The sequence below is a fragment of the Garra rufa genome, chromosome 18 (assembly GCF_049309525.1).
Source record: "Garra rufa chromosome 18, GarRuf1.0, whole genome shotgun sequence".
NCBI lineage: Eukaryota > Metazoa > Chordata > Actinopteri > Cypriniformes > Cyprinidae > Garra > Garra rufa.
In genome coordinates, this window is record NC_133378.1 from 20,348,688 (window position 1) to 20,366,763 (window position 18,076).

The window sequence follows — 18,076 nt, forward strand, 5'->3', positions numbered from 1 at the left end:
TTTTCCAGCTAAACATCTTAAAAGATTGTTAATTTTCTTGGTTTTCCCTTTTATTTTCTCTATATGCTGTTTCCAAGTTAACTTTTCATCTAGAAGTATTCCAAGAAACCTAACAACTTTGACTTGCTCAAGAGTTTGGCCATATAGCTTAAGAGTTATTTCTTTATGTCTTCTAGAAAAACAGATAGTTTGCGTTTTAGTTATTGATAGTTTAAAAGCCCATTTATTTGCCCATTGCTCTACCTTTAATATTGCTTCTTGCATTTTTTTCTCTATATACCTCAAATTCCGCCCTCTAATCCACAGGGCCCCATCGTCAGCATATAGAGATTTACCTATACTTGCATCAATTTCATCAAAAATATCATTTATCATGACATTAAAAAGCACTGGGCTGCATACACTGCCCTGAGGGATTCCGTTTTCCACATGATATATTTCTGAATATTCAGTACCTACCCTGACTTTTATGGTCCTATCAGCAAGAAAATTTAAAACCCAGTTGTACAGCCTGCCTCCCACACCTAATTTATCTAACTTAATAAGCAATCCTTCTTTCCATAACATGTCATAGGCTTTTTCTATATCGAAAAACACTGCTACCACTATTTGCTTATTTACCTGTGCTTTCCTGATTTCTGATTCCAGGATTAATACCGGATCCATAGTATTTCTCCCTTTGCGAAATCCACTTTGATAAGGTGATATCAAGTTTCTTGTTTCTAAATAATAAGTTATCCTTTCAGTTACCATTCTTTCCATTGTTTTCCCTAATTGCGACGTTAGCGCTATAGGTCTATAGTTAGTGGGATCTGAAGCATCTTTCCCAGGTTTAAGTATAGGTACTATAATAGATTTTTTCCATTCTACTGGGATTTTTCCAAAGTCCCAAATTTTATTAAATAGCTTGAGAACAACATAGAGAGAATTGTCTTCCATGTGAGCCAACATGCTATAACACACGTCATCATTCCCTGGAGCTGACTGCTTTACATTTAAAATTGCCCTTTTTAATTCAAACAAGCTAAAAGGTACTTCCAAACTCATATTTGTTGCTGCTTTTCTAACATTTACTTTAGGATTCAAAGCAAGTGTATTTTCTCTAGCTTTTTTAACTAATGCAGATAAGTTTTCTGAGCTGTATGTTTTTACTAAAGTCTCAGCTAGAAGTTCTGCTTTTTCTATATTACTAACAGCTGTTTCCTTTCCACTTATCAATACTGGAATTACATAACTCCTCCTAATTCCACTCATTTTCCTAACCATACTCCAGATATCCGATAATAAAGTTTCTCTTCCTATACTATTGCAATACTGCCTCCAATAGTTCCGTTTAGCTGATTTAATTGTCTTCCGAACTACTGCCTGAGATTTTTTGTACTGGATTAAAGTTTTCAATGAATGATGTTTCCTTAACTGCCTAAATGCTTTGTTCCTCTCTTTAATAACTTTACTACAAATTTCATCCCACCATGGCACAATTTTATTCCCTCCCTTACTTGAACTTTTTGGAATTGATTCTTTTGCCGATTGTATAATAATTTCTACTAACTTTTTGTTAAATTCATTTTCGTCTAATGCACCTTCATTATTCAATTGTTCATATTTATTTTTACCTACTTCTAGAAACAATTCCCAGTTTGCCTTATTTAACTTCCATCTAGATATTGTTTTAACCTCATCAAGAGGAAATTCAATTCCTATTCTTATGAAAATTGGAAAGTGATCGCTTCCAACTGGTGCTTCTTTGAGCACCTCCCATGTAGAAATTCCTGCAATGTTGTTTGATACTATAGTTAAATCTATCGCACTTTCTGTATTCTGACTACTATTATACCTTGTACCTGTTCCTTCATTTAAACATACTAATCCATTTTCCTCTAAATATTCCTCTATTGCTACACCATTTGCATCAATCTTCTTACTGCCCCATATTACATTATGTGCATTAAAATCCCCACACCATACTACTTTACCTTGAATATCCCCAACTACATTATTAAGCATACTAGAATAAATTCTTTTACATGGGTTATAATAATTTATCAATATAATATCCTCCTTTCCTGCCCAAATTTTAATTACTATTGCTTCATTTTCTTTATCTATACTTACTAATTTATATTTTACTCCGTTCTGTACAAAAGTTGCCACTCCACCCCCATTTCCATTTTCCCTATCCCTTCTAATTGATGTATATCCTTGAATTACAAAATCCCACTGTGGTTTGAGCCACGTTTCCTGAATACAAATTATATTAGGTTTATTCTGTAAATTTAATAGAAATTGTTTTATCTCTTGGCCATTAGCAACAAGACTTCTTGCATTTAACTGCAAGATATATACTACCATCCAGCTACATCACCCACTGATTGACGCTGAGTATTAGAAATACCCCCAGCTAACATACCCTCCACAGCTTCCCATCTTAATCCTTTTATCCCAAGAAACTTTTCTGCTGCTTTTACTATTATCTTTATTTTTTCCGTCTTCTTATCTGTTTGAGCTGAGCAATTTATAACCTCGACCATAAATAGTACAAAGTCATTTCTTCCCATGATTAACGAGTCTTCCCTTATTTTATTACATCCATTGCACGATCTCGTAGTACAATTTTCCGTGCTCACTTTTTCTCTACATGTCCTTTCTGTTTTTTGGTACACTTTCTTGGTAGCCTCAGCATAAGAAATCCCTTGTGAGTACTTAATTTTTTGAATCTCAGCAGCTCTCATGCTGGCTTCACACCCTCGAAAAGCAGAACTGTGCTCCCCTTCACAATTGCAGCATTTAATTTTGGCCCCTCTTTCACATTTTCCATATTCATGATCACCAGCACATCTTCCGCATCTTTGCCTACCCTTGCACACTGCCGCTATATGGCCGAACTTTTGGCATTTAAAGCATCTCAGTGGTGGAGGAGTATAAGGTCTTACCTCGTAACTCATGTATCCAACGAACACTTTAGAGGGCAGTTTTTCTTCGTCAAACTTTAGCACAATTGACAAACTATCAATTCTTTCGCCATTACGAGTTGTTTTAAGGCGCCTAGCCTCTATTATTTTTCCTCCCTTGCAGTTTTCTTTAACTTGTTCCATTGTTATGTTAGTAGCAATCCCGGTAATCACTCCTTGTACCATCTTATTCTTTTTAAAGATTGTACCCTGAACTTTCCTTCCTTCAATTTTGTTTATTTTGGCAGCTTTTCCTTGTTGTTTTTCATCACTACAAAATATCAATAATGACCCACTACGTAACACTCTTGCACTCTGTACATCACCTACTAGTTTATTTATTGCTTTAGTCAGTTGTATAGGATTCCATTCACCAAACGAGGCACCATCTTGATCCAACTTCCAGTATACCTTAAATTCTTCAACACGATCTCTGTCTTCAGCTAAATTTTGCTCAATATCCGTATTTTCCGAGATAGAACTTTCATTTAGCTGCTTTTGTTTTTTACGTTTACGCCTGCCATTTCCTTTCGTTGCTCTATTCCACCCTTCGGCTCTCCCGCCGATTTCTTCTACTATCTCCTCCATGTCACTTCCTGACCAACTACTCCCTTCTGCCATCTCCTGTCCATTCACAGTCTGGTCCACCGTAGATCAGCCAACCGCCTCAATGACAACCATATCCAAAGGCAAAGACAGGAACTACTGTTCATTCATATACACACAATGCACCAGTGTAAAGAGACATTAGGACCCTCAGCGACCCCTAGAGTTCTGGATGACGAACGTATTAAAGCATAGTGTTGGATCGTTCGAATCATTTCCGTAAATTGGTTCTTTCGAACAAATCATTTCAGCGATTCTTTTACGTCACAACGCTCCAAAAATATTCTAATGAAGTCAACAGGAACCTACCCAAGTGTTTTCAGACATAGATACATGCTGTTCATTTCGTGGTGACCCTAATTAAACTGATATGCATATTTTCAGGGATTGTCCTTACACACTGAATTCTCTAATATTATCAATCGCAATGTGCTCCAGTGTTTCTCTTTGCTTTTTAAGGATGCATTGTTTGGCTTACAAAAAAATTACGAATATTTTATTATATTACTTCTTGCAAAATTTCATATCCACCACTGTAAATTCACTTCCTATTTATCTTTTTATTAAGAGGTTCTAGCCTACTATTTCATCTTCCAAGAATCTTAAGGCTTTTAAAACAGTTAATTTAGTTTATCCTTACATTAAAAAAAAAACAGGAATAGGAACCAATTTATGGTATTAAACTGGAGTATGAAGAATTTATGACTTTATATAGTCTTTCTCTTCCACTGCCAGCTATATCTTTCAATTCTGAAAAATCAAAAATCAAAAGTTTGTCTCCAAGTTAACAATTATTTAAAACATACTTTTGGATGGACTTTGTCATCTTGATGAAAAATCTAAGCTACACTATAAGATTTTTAATGTTTTTTTTTCTCTTACCAAGCCTGCATTTATTTGATCCAAAGTACTGCAAAAACTGTCAAATTTTGAAATATTTTTACTATTTAACATAACTGTTTTCTATTTGAATACATTTTAAAATGTAATTTATTCATGTGACTTCAAAGCATTGTTAATCCAGTCACATGATCATTTGGAAATCATTCTAATATTCTGATATATCTGAAATAGAAATATTTCATCACTTTTGATCAATTTAAAGCAACCTTGCTAAATAAAAGTATTAATTTCTAAAATTTATTTAGGTTCCTGGGCATAATTATGTAAAAAAATATTTATATTCTTTGAATCATAACATATATCTGTTTTTATTATTATTATTATTATTATTATTATTATTATTTGGTCAGGCAAGAGTTTTTGAACAGTAAGATTTGTATTGTTTTTTTTCTCTTCTGCTCACCATGCCTTTTTTATATATATATATATTTTTACTATTTAAAATAACTGTTTTCTGTTTGAATATATATATATTTTAATGTAATTTATAACTATGATTTCAAAGCTGCTTTTTTAGCATTATTACTCCAGTCACACGCTCCTTCAGAAATCATTCTAATATTCTGATTTGCTGCTCAAAAACATTTATTATTATTATTATGTTGAAAACAGCTGTGTTTTTCAGGTTCCTTTGATGAAAGAAAGTTCAGAAGAACAGCATTTATCTGAAACAGAAATATTTTGTAACATTATAAATGTCTTTCTCATCACTTTTGATAAATAATAATAATAATAATAATAAACAATTTCTGGATCTTTCTATTCATCAAAGAATCCTGAAAAAACATTTACTCAACTGTTTTAAATATTAATAATAATACAAATAAAATGTTTCTTGAACAGCAAATCAGCATATTAGAATGATTTCTGAAGGATCATGTGACAGTGAAGACTGGAGTAATGATGCTGAAAATTTAGCTTTAAAATCACAGGAATAAATTACATTTTAAAATATATTCAAATAGAAAGCAGTTATTTCAAATAGCAAAAATATTTCACAATATTATTTTATTTTTAATAAATGCAGGTTTGGTGAGCAGATAAGAAAACATTTAAAAAATATTACTGTTCAAACACTGGTAGTGTAATTGAAAATAAAATTAAAACGTCAAACTTTTAATTTTATTTTAGATTTTTATTCATTTATTCTCTTTCTCTTAGTATGTTGTTCGCTATTTGGATTTTGGTCTTGTATTATGTAAATTTCCAAAAAGTCATGTGTAAACACACATTGATTTTCATTACATTATATTAATAAGGGTATTTAATTTTGTAATTTCGCCTCCATCAGTCAAATGACTCATGACTCGAGAACAGCTCAAGATCTCTTCGGTCTGATTCGTCAACGATTTGTTCAGATAGCTAATGAACCGGTTCATCAAAAAGATCCGACTCAAAAGAACGAACCGAGCAGTGCTAAAATATAGCACTATTCTGCTATCTAGCGCAGTTCACAGTGGCTTAGGCACTTCTTGTGTGTTTCTTGCACACAAGTAATATTAAGACAAAACTTTAATTTTAAAACATGTGCGAAATTCAAAATTTCCCGGGCTGCTGCGCATGTGTCAGCAGAGCAACGTCCACGTCACAGCAGAAGTAACTACAGAGGGGTGTTTGTAGGTTCACAAACAAGAACAGTTATTTGAATAGCACATATGTATGGCAGAATATCGCGTTAAAGTCACTCTAGTGCTCTGAGGGACAACTCGCGTATCCAAATGATGGTTACATAGTGTTTAATGCGGCCAGCACGTCGTTTACCAGGACTATGTAAACAGTGAGGTAAGAAAATGTGATCACTGACCTAGCTAGTAGTAGTTAGCTGTATATGACACAGTCAGCGTGTGTGAGCTGTCACAGCATCAGTGAGGTACCCGACGAGGCTATTAGTGCTCAGGAGAGCGTAAAACAACATTTAAATTAGATTTGATAAAGACTCTAGAGTTTGCCTAAACGCCTGATAAAACAAAACGTCATAATTTAGACATTATGAAAGCACAGCTGTTATGTTGCAATAAGTTGGACTTTTCAACAAGTGCTTCTTTGATCAGCAGACAGTCGACTTGTGCACATCAAACTTTGGCCCTGCGTGTTCTTATCAACCGACTCGGAGTTCCACGTTAACATATTTTGTGGTTAGCTCTGGTTAATTCGTATTAACGTTACCTTCCTGTTTTTAACAGCTGTGCCTTGTCGGATCCGGGTTGTCCAGGATGGCGTGCCCGACGCAATTCCTCTGCAGGGCGCTGCGCACCGTGGGCCTGGTGCTTTTCTATTATGTGTTTTCCATTGGCATAACGTTCTACAACAAGTGGCTCATGAAGGTAAGATACAGTTCAGCTAGGTGAATACCAGCCTGTTCTTTGAATAAAGTTTATTGTTTTGAAAAGAGCATTTGTTTTTGTTCATTTGGTGTGTATAATGGTTATTTGTATCTCATCTGCCTCAGGACTTCCACTTTCCTCTGTTCATGACGCTGGTCCATCTCGTAATAATTTTCTGTTTCTCCACACTGACACGCTTTGCCATGCAGTGCTGGATGGGGAAGCCTCGAGTGACCCTTCCGTGGAAGGTTTACATTTCTAAAGTGGCCCCAACAGGTAAGAATTTGTTGTTTGTTTTGGAGAAAAACTCATCAGGGAGTCCAAAGACCAAAAATGTGTTGAATGTTTGTCATAATGGTAGCTGAGGAGATAAAACCTGTTCTCTTTTCTATCCAACGCATAGTTTGGGGGGGTGAAGTCCACACTAATTGAATCTAGAGAATCTAGCTGATGTCTTCTTGAGTATTCTGAAATATTGTCCACAAGTCCATTTTTCATAATCAATTCAATTCATGTTTTATCACAGAATGATTTATGCTGTCTGTACTTTGTATTATAGTGATTTATCATAATATGTCTCCAACTGTTTGTCTGTGTCCATCAGCCCTGGCGACAGCGCTGGATATCGGATTGTCCAACTGGAGCTTCCTTTTCATCACTATTAGTTTGTAAGCATGTAATTATTACCTGAGAATTTGGATTTTATAGTGCTTGCAAAAAAAAGAATTTTATTGTTATTCCAGACTTTCAAGTGATTCCAAACGCAAACACTGAAACATGCACTTCATTGCTAGGAGATGCATGATATACAGTTAAGGTCAAAAGTTTACATACACATTGCAGAATCTGCAAAAAGTTAATTGTTTTACTGAAATAAAAGCGATCATACAAAATGCATGTTATTTTTAGTTAGTACTGACCTGAATAAGATGTTTCACATAAAAGACATTTATAAAAATGACTTTTTTTCAATGTATTGAAAACTTTCCTACAATGACTGTATGTTTTTGACATCTGTCTTTTCACACTAAGGACGACTATTATGGAACTATTACAGAAGGTTCAAACGATGCTTCAGAAGGAAACACAATGGATTAAGAGCTGAATGAGAATGAAGATGTGTACATTTTTCTTATTTTGCCTAAATATTGTGGGGGTTTTTTTTCATTTAGTAGTTTCAGAAGCTACATAAGATACGTCCATGTTTCCCAGAAGATAAAATAAGTTAACCTTGATCTTCTAATTCAATAAGTTTTCACCCCCATGCATTGGGTTTCCTTCTGAAGCATAAGTAAGTGTTTGAAAAGTTGCATATGAGCCCCTCAGTTGTCCTCAGTGTAAAAAGATGGATCTCAAAATCATACAATCATTGAGACCCGAAGGATTTTTCTGAAGAACAGCGGGCAGTTTAACTGTTCAGGATGAACAAGGGACTCATGAACAACTATCACTGAACAAAATAAAAAGCTGTGGATCATTCAGGTAAGAACACAGTATTCAGAATCAAGTGTATGTAAACTTCTGAGCGGGGTCATTTTTATAAATTCAACTGTTATTTTCTCTTGTGGACTATATGTAAATGTTTTTTATGTGAAATATCTTCTTCAGTTCAGTACTAAAAAAAAAATAACATGCATTTTGTATGATCCCTTTAATTTTGGTGAAATAATTAACATTTTGCAGATTCTGCAAGGTGTATGTAAACCTTTGACCTCAACTGTATGAAAACAATATGTATTTTAAAATGGGCTTTGATTTGAAAGTTTGATATATCCTCTGAAATGGATTAAATCAAACCTTGAAGCTTTTTACCCTTCATTAATTTCTGTGAAATCTGTCAACACAGATTACCCGAAAACTGCAGACTGACTCTGATTAAAGCAAATGTCAAGTTCTGTCATGGAACTCTAGATGGCGCAGACTGAAGGGTTGTTAATGCAAACTGATGATATTTACAGCTTCAAACTACTTGGCACAAGCTGATTGGTTCATGTTGCATACACAGCCAATGCTTGCTGCTTATATTTAAATGGCTGGTTAGCATTCACTAGATCATTTCATAGCACGCTTTCAGAGTTCCTCTGCTATGGGCTATTATATATGCTACTAGTGCAGCAGCAGTATGTCTTCAGTACTCATAGCAAGGTATCACTGAATGTATTGGCAGATGTAACAATATCAAATCTCACAATACAATAATATCTCGATATGAAACGTTTAATTTTAAGGCACTTTGAGAGCTCAAAATTAAGTGCTCCAACCCATGTTCTTAACTAAGAAAACTTCAGTCAGAAAAAAGCCATTGAATTGCCACACTGGTGTTTTAGGAAGACAAACAAATTAGAATATAATAATAACAACAATTTTATATTATTGTTATTCCTATGACAGAAATAGCTATATATTGTAAAACAGTTGCATTGTAAAATAAATGGAAATTAATATTTCGTAGGTATATTATTTTTGTTTTACACTACAGTAGAATAATTTCAATACTTCTTTCCTAATTTCTACACTTGAATTTAGACTGCAGAAATGTTTTTAAACCGCTAGCTGTGAGCAATTCATACTGCACTTTTAAGCTTTTATTTTGACAAAAACCAGCTTTAGTGAAAACAGGCTTATAAAAACATTCACTGTGAATCACCTGATCACAAGCTGATTGAAGTGCAACCTCCACTTTGAAACGTGCAGCAAAAACAGACTTGATGAAGGGATTAAACGATTTTGTGCTTTCAGTTTAGTTAGTTTGACAGAAATTGTGTCAAAGCATAATGGTCCAAAACACACAATTTTGAAGACATTTATGTTAGCATAAGAAGTTTAAATTTATTTAAAAACCTACATATTTTGCTCGGAAGACCTATAGTTATGTGACCCCTATATTATTGAGACCGTTATTATACGCTACATCCTTAGTACTTGCTTGTATCCTATGCTTGCTTTGCAACAGCAATAACCAACAGCGGCAGCATTTCAGCAGCATAGCAGATCTCAGATTTCAAAACCAAATACATTAACATTGTTATATCCTTTACCACGGTAAAAGCTTAGAGAGTTGTCATGATAAAACTAGTGTCAACTCCTCCAGACTGCAAATTGGAGCAAAATCTGGGCAATAGTCATGTAGTGTGTTCCAGTCTTAAAACCTGAACATTTGACCTGTATTACAAACATTATTGGTGTTTGGTGTTTGCTTCAGAAAATGCAAGTTAAATTTAAACTCTTTGAAATTGTGGGTTTCTTGTAGATACACCATGACCAAGTCTTCAGCCGTTCTGTTCATTCTCTTTTTCTCTTTGGTCTTCAAACTAGAGGAGCCGGTAAGTTTGAAATATACCAGAGTCTTGAATAAAGAACATCAAGGAAGCTTTTATTCAGTTGAAACTATTTTAGGTTTAGACCCGTTAAGCCCTTCAGACTACAGAACAGCATGTTATAGAATGTGACCTTTAAAATACATTTAGACATTTTAAGCAGAGTGCATTCCTACTGTGGGAATGGATGAAGTAAGTTCAGCAGACATTTCAGATTTTAGATTTTTTTTTTTTTTAGATCATGTTAAAGGGCTCTTAATTAAAAATGAAAAAAAAAGAGCTTTCCTGAGAGTTCACACTGTGACAAGTTACTAAGAATTTCTTTTAAATGGAATGCTTTTGAATAGCTTTCACTTTTATGATGCTTTATCATTCCTTCCAGATACCTTAAAATAAAAACTGAAGTAAAATCAAAGCTCTCTTTGACTTTTCTTTTAATATTTCAATGTAATTTCCAAGTATAGCTTACTACAGAATTAATGTTTAATGGTAAATGCATTGAAAAGTAACATACAGGATGACTATTCATAATGATCAGCTGTTTTCACACAAAAGTCATTATATTCAATTCAGCATATTAAAACCTCTATTGACATTCATTAAAAAAACTACTTACTTTGTCAAGTTCATGGCAGCAGTTAAAAACAGAAACTCTAATCAGTATATTTCAAATACTTTATTAAAAAACATTAGATGTTAATATATTTTCAAAGATAGCTCAAATTAAACACAACCTTTAAGTCTGGGCAGCTTGTACTTTTTCATACATTACACAATATGAATGTTTATAGAACATTAAATGAAATAAAGTAAGGGAAGGATAATAGAAAATAAAGCAGTGTTTCATAAATGCATAAAAGCTGTATGCTTCCTCTCCGGTTTTTGTACGTTTAAATGTTATACATAGCCTGGGAGTCGTGCTGCGAGCAATCAGTACTATGTGCAGTTGCCAAGCCATTAAGTGATTAAGGAGGATGAAATCAGTTGGGAAACTATAAAAGGAAGCCATTATAAACCAGTCCATGTTCACTTTTGATTTTAGCTGCATTAAAAACTCCATTAAAGTGTTGTAAAGTGATGTATTTCCCTGACCTGGTGTTTGTTGTTTGTATGCTGCTTGGCTTAAACCCAACAGAACCCATTCCTGATCATTGTGGTGTTGCTGATAGCCAGTGGTCTGTTCATGTTCACTCTCAAGTCCACTCAGTTTAATCTGGAGGGTTTCATCATGGTCCTCTTGGCCTCTTTTATCGGAGGGATCCGCTGGACTCTCACCCAAGTGCTCATGCAGAAAGCAGAGCTTGGTAAGTCAACATGTTACAACTTGTATTCAGCTGGTATGGTTAAGAGCTGTGTTCTCATGACTTATATGTCCTTCTCTTTGCCACACAGGCCTTCAGAACCCCATAGACACTATGTATCATCTACAGCCTCTCATGTTCCTGGGCCTCTTTCCTCTGTTTCTTATTAATGAGGGTCAGTCAGACACCATTTTTTTAATGTATTAAAATATATTAAAGTGATAGTTCATCCCAAAATAAAAATTCTGCCATTATTTACTCGCACGTATGTCGTTGCAAACTTGTCAGATCTTTGTTCATCTTCGGAAACACAAATTAATATGCTTTTGATGAAATCCAACAGCTTTCTGTCCCTGCATTGACAGCATTGTAACTGCATTGGAGACTGACATGGATAAGGAGAAATTGTTGAATAAAATCATTATTTTTGTCTTGTTTGTGCACAAAAAGTATTCTCGTAGCTTCATAACATTATGGTTTGATCACTGATGTCACATGGACTATTTTAACAATGTCCATATTACCTTTCTGGCCCTTGACAGTTGCGTTGCTGTCTAAGCTCTGTTGTCAGAAAGCTTTCGGATTTCATAAAAAATATTGTAATTTGTGTTTTGAAGATGAGTGAAGGTCTTACAGGTTTGGAATGACTGAGGTTATTAGTGATAATTAGAGTAATTAATGATCATTTTAATTTCAAGTATTTTTATTTTGCTCTAATACTTCACAGTGAACAAAATCTTAATAGTCCTACAATACATTTTATTTGCTTCATGTAAAATGTCTCTTGGTTGCTTGTTTCTTCATCCTGTAATTCCTCTGCAGGGCTGAGTGTGAGTAGCACAGAGAAGCTCTTCAGGGTCAGTGAGCTTTCCCACCTTGTCTACTCACTGGTGACACTGTCTGTGGGTGGCATGCTGGCATTTGGTCTGGGCTTCTCAGAGTTCCTGCTGGTGTCTCGCACGTCCAGTCTCACGCTATCTATTGCAGGCATTTTTAAGGTGAGAATAGACCGCTGTTTTTTTTTTTTTTTTTTGGTTAAGTGATAGTTGTTCATAACTCCCTTGTTTGTCCTGAACAGTTAAACTGCCCGCTATTCTTCAGAAAAATCCTTCGGGTCCCACAAATTCTTTGGTTTTTCAGCATTTTTGTGTATTTGAACCCTTTCCAACAATGACTGTATGATTTTGAGATCCATCTTTTCACACTGAGGACAACTGATGGACTCATATATGCAACTATTACAGAAAGTTCAAACACTCACTAATGCTACAGAAGGAAACACGATGCATTAAGAGCCGGGTTTGTAAACTTTTTGAATTTGAAGATCAGGGTAAATTTAACTTATTTTGTCTTTTGAAAAACATGTATTGATCTTCTGTAGCTTTTGAAGGGCAGTAAATGAAAAAAATATGATATTTAGGCCGAATAAGAAAAACACATCTTCATTCTGTTCAAACGTTTTCACCCTCTGGCTCTTAATGCATCGTTTGAACCTTCTGTAATAAAAAATAACATGCATTTTCTATGATCCCTCTTATTTTGATTTTGCAGATTCTGAAAGGTGTATTCAAACTTTTGACCTCAACTGTATGAAAATTGTTATATTCAATGGCTTTTCCTAAAAGTTTCTAAGTGATGTATAGTGCCAGTTTATCTTGGAAGTGACGGTTTTTGTTCTCTTTTGACTTCTATTTGATGGAAACAGTGCTTATTCGCAAACGTTTTATGCGATCTTGCCTATAATTTAAATTTGCAACTTTGTATGGAAACCCGGCTATTGTTTTGTTTATCTCAGTTTTTTTAATTGCTTAGCTAGGCCTTCATTAGCTTCAAACCATGAATATTCTTCACAAAGACATTCTCTTTGTCTCTGTCTCTCTCTTTGTAGGAGGTGTGCACTCTGCTGCTGGCAGTGGAGTTCATGGGGGATAAAATGAGCACAGTCAACTGGTTGGGCTTTGTCGTGTGTCTGTCTGGCATATCTCTGCATGTTGGTCTCAAAACATACTATAACAAAGGTAAGACTATGAAGATTCTGATTATGGGCCAGATTTACTAAACAGGGCAAATTAGCGATAGAGCGCTATTCCATAAACCTGCTTTAAAGACATAATTTTTTGGGATGTTAAATAATGGTGCAATTGCCAGTAATTTGACGAGGACACATGTTGTGTGATTCAGTTTAATACTCTCCTCCCATAAATTTTGCATCTGAAAGGAAAACTCCTACAAATGCATATTCAATATTGTCAGGCGCAAAAATAACTGTGCTAATTCTGTTTTATTGCCAAAAGGCGGTTTGCACTGAATGATTTGTTGAATTTGTAGATGAATTGTTCACAGTAAGACCTAAAACTTGCAATTAAGAAAATAAATAGGCATTTTGACTACGTAGTGTTTTTACCATGTTGTCACGAACTGTTTTTTGTCATTTCTTTAATTAGCTTAAATTAGATTTATTAATTAGACTCTTATTATTTCTCAGCACATTTATTGAGAGACTTTAACATATAACCAATATTGGACCTCTTCAGGCATGATCGATTGTGTTAAGTTCCAGCTTCAATATTAGATCAAATGGATAAATAAACAGCAGGCCCTTCAGAAGAAGTAAAAATGTGCAAAGCAGGTTTTAAAATCAATAATTGCTTTGACCAGGTATTGCTCTAATTTGTGTATATTTCTGTCTTTTTATAGGAAATGGCCACATGATAAGACAACTACCAGTCAGAGACAACCCAGACCTTGAGCTTCCACTTCTACAGACTAAAGATGACTATTGTGAAGACACAAATGATGAAGAGGAACATGAGATTCTTTATTAGTTCAAAGACGACACGAATGTCGTAAATATATTTGCGGAATTGTGGAATGTTTCCATATGAATGGTCACATTGACCACAGATACTCAACCAGTCCCAGACATGATATAAATGAGCTTATAAAGACATTGAATAGCTAATGTACTGGGGTGTATCTTTGTTGTTGGACTCTCTGAAATAAAAGAGAAACCTATTGCACTTGGGAAGACAGGAATCTATAAGCAACTGGGTGGGTTAGTTCACCCAAGCATTTTAGTCAGTCATCATTTACTCACCCTTATGCTGCTCCAAACCTGTATGACATCTTATTTTTGTGAACCACAAAAGGAATGTCTTCCATAAAATGAAATTGGATGGAGACCAAGGACTATCAAGCTCCAAAAAAAAAAAAACGAATAAAAAGAATACATCTACTCTAAAGTCATATGGGTTTTGGAAGACACATAAGTGAGTAGATTTGACTATTTTTATTCACAGGTGAAATTTAACTTCAAAACCTCTGGTGGCGTCGATCTAAGCACAGGACCAATCTCCAAGTGGCCTTACGCTTTTGTTTACATGACAAAGGAATTATTTTACTAAATATCAATTCTGTTTCACTTGCCTGCAATAATTATTTCACTAATTATGACATAGAATGTGAATTAATTTTAATCAGTTTTTTAATAAAATGAATGAACTTAGTTTTCTTCTATCGTGGATTTCTTCCAGGAGCTTTGTAAATGTTGTGTATTTACTTACGGTCTAGGTTTTATATACTTAATCTTCACCATTCAATCAATGTTATCAGCTCTTAGAGAGGCAGACTTCATTATAACCAAATTATTGGTTATTTCACCATTTCGTTTTTATGCAAACTGTATAATATCCAAGGTACACATTTCTAGTAATTGTGCAGTTAATTCCCTTGTTATATTTTCAGAAAGTTTTGGAATATTTGTCCTCTCCCTAAATTTGTCACTACCGAAACACAGTAATATGTGATTTAATTAGAATGGTTATATTGACCTATTAAGATTTTGCTTACATCTTCATCGTAAATATATATTTTTTCTATTTTATTAAATAGTTTTCAGAGGTAACTCAATTACAATTTCAATTCAACAATATTTCAAGTTTGATTTATGAGATTTGTTCAGTTTTGAATCCAGTTTTTCTTTGCAAGAGGCACAAAGTTGATCATACTGATTTCAAACTTAGGGATTCATCAGTTTGAATATACATTGAACCGAACACTATCATAACATCTTTGTTTTTGACAAAATATTGTTTTGGTAGTGATGGCACATTTTCGTTAGTGGCAGTAATGTTTTGGTAAAGACTACATCACATTACATAATTTGAAACCCATGTACTAAAACGTAGCCCACTACTAAAACATACTAAAATATTACAAATTTGCATAACTGTTCTAAAATTTTCTTTATTTCCCCCTCATAAAGGATTGTGTTCCCTTTTGTCACTACTGAAACAATACTGACATGTTTTGGTCATGACTGTTACGGTAGTGACAATTTTATAGAATAACTCCTCCCCAAAAAACTACCAAAACTTCACCAAATGTTTTGGTATAGTAACAATTTTAGATCCTTTTGTACCTGGCTCAAAGATGCTAATCAGCACGTTGTTAGCTAGCACAGTTCTGAACAGTTATACACACATAAAAACTAAATGTTATAGAATAACTCAAAAAAGTGTGTTTAATAATAGAAAAATGGTGTTCGGTAGTAACATTCTTTAAAGTTACACACAGACTTTTCATACTTTTGAACACATTTACCTCAAAATGATGGGGAAAGAATTTTTCGGGGAAGATAAACAGTTGTGGGGCATGAAGAAAAAGTAATGTAACTAGTAGTGTAACTAATTACTGTTGCCAGAAAGTTATATTACTTTTTAAAGGAGTAACTAGTAATAAGCAATATATTACGTTCTTTGAGTAACTAGCCCAATACTGCATGTAGCTATAAGAGAAAGTGACACATATGACAATATTTCCTGATCATAAATATAGGTGTGTAGTTAAAATCAGTGTTAGCCAATGGACTAAAACATACACACTGTTTAGGTAGTGACATGAAAATTACACAAAGTTTCAAACTTTACAAAGAATGGATTGAAGTGCAAAAATGATTTCAATATAAGTTTTCAATATTCATAAATTGGAATTTAGGGATTAGGGTTCAGGACAGCCACCTCCAAATTGAAAGTAGGCTACTCACTAAATAATGATTTTATATATTTTACGCTTACTGATATTCTAAATATTATTGTGGCTTTCAATAGATAATAGAAGGATCTTAGTAAACAAGATTTGAATACTTAAATGAATACTTCTAAATGTGTTTGTGCTTGTGAGACAGCAGTTTGCACCAATTCTATAGAATGGCCCTCATATAAAACAAGCAAGTGAGCGAGTTTCTTGTCTAGGCCCTGTCTCCCAAAACCTACTGACAACATTTTGGGCAGCAGTTTCTCTTCTCTCCGGAGCTTGATATACCACCCTGACTGACTATTCCCCGCCTCTATATTACTAGAGGAGGGCACTGCACCCGTATCAGATTTCACACCTAACCCAAACCAAAGTAGAGACATAAACGGCCAAGTAGCAAATGGGAAGTGAGTGACCGGGACTCAATGTGTTAACATCCCTTACCTGTGTGGAATGCGCCAGGTACACGCTTCAGCTTCAGGTAAACTATTTTTATTTAAATCAGATATATATATATTATGTGAGTGTGCGTTTCTCATTGCTTTTCTGCAGAGACACAATCTGTTGCAGTTTTGAATTATATGCTTTAATTCGCGTTGACTCGCTCACAGGTTATTTACGTATATGACTGAGTTAAGCAATATTTATATAAGTCATGTTGAGGCAATAATGAGTAAGACAGTGAAGTCTAACCACTTAGTAATACGCAGTTCATAACATTTTTGCGGGCTGCCTCAGTTTTAGCTTTCATAATGCGCTTGTGTAGCGGTAATAGCTTTCGACAGCTCACTATAGGTGTGGTATCACAACGGATTCACCGATTCAGAGCTTTAAAGTAACTTTTATCATATAGTTTTTGCTGTATTTAGTACAAAGCTGTACTCAAACAAGCCAATGCATGTAAATGCCGTCTTATTATGGCCCAAAGCGAGGGGAGGGAGAGGGGTCCAATTAAAAATAGGTGTATAATTGCACTTCTCACACATAATATTTGAGTGAATCATCAACGAACGGCTGAGATTTTTTGTTCTCGATTGATTTTTGATGTGCACAGGTTGTAATGGGTTCACATGCATGCACTACATTCAGATTTTGCAGACTGGTTATACATATATATAACAGGTGTTCTGCTTTCCCTCCCTCGTCTTGTAATAGTCTTCAATGGGCCCTAATGACCACTTTTGTTACTGCCTTTTCTGTAAGTGTACCATTTCTTTCCCACTGTCTGTCTTTATCACTCCCCCTCATTGTTTGATTGAAATCTGTGTGAAATTAAAAAGTAGAATATTCTCGTTATGTTTCATCAGGAAACAACAGCTTTATGGTGCTAACTGCTGTTTTTAGTAAATGAAAATTATGCTCATTTTTGTCTTGTTTATACAGTGATAATTTTCCCACAGGTCTTTAATTGGTACCAGCGCAATAATGATGGCCCACAGCTTTCCTCCTGTCCTCTCAAATCGAACGACACTCATCCTGGTGACGGTTCTCTTGATGGTGGTTTCTGATGTCCATTCCCAAGGTTGTCTTTTACCTTTCACTCAAGCTCGATGCTCTTGTTTTACTTTTTCTGGATGATTTTAAGTATTATTTTTATGTTATGACTGATAACGGAGAAATTCCCAATTCTGTACTATTTT

At 34.6% G+C, this 18,076-nt stretch overlaps 2 protein-coding genes across 2 annotated transcripts in view; both read left to right on the forward strand.

Annotated features, from left to right (window-relative positions):
* The first annotated feature begins 6,027 nt into the window (after positions 1–6,027).
* On the forward strand, positions 6,028–14,907 carry slc35h1 (solute carrier family 35 member H1). The gene is made up of 10 exons (XM_073823257.1): positions 6,028–6,242; positions 6,644–6,784; positions 6,910–7,060; positions 7,389–7,452; positions 10,035–10,107; positions 11,237–11,405; positions 11,494–11,577; positions 12,225–12,400; positions 13,291–13,420; positions 14,100–14,907. The coding sequence occupies exons 2-10, from the start codon at positions 6,674–6,676 to the stop codon at positions 14,225–14,227; spliced, it is 1,086 nt and encodes a 361-aa protein (XP_073679358.1). The 5' UTR covers positions 6,028–6,242; positions 6,644–6,673; the 3' UTR covers positions 14,228–14,907.
* Positions 14,908–16,813: 1,906 nt separating this feature from the next.
* LOC141290549 (collagen alpha-1(XX) chain) overlaps positions 16,814–18,076 on the forward strand; it is a 46,454-nt gene continuing 45,191 nt past the window's right edge. The window contains exons 1-2 of the mRNA XM_073822671.1: positions 16,814–16,917; positions 17,837–17,958. Of these exons, the coding sequence (XP_073678772.1) occupies positions 17,862–17,958 (97 nt within the window). The 5' untranslated portion in view covers positions 16,814–16,917; positions 17,837–17,861. The remainder of the gene's footprint in view (positions 16,918–17,836; positions 17,959–18,076) is intronic.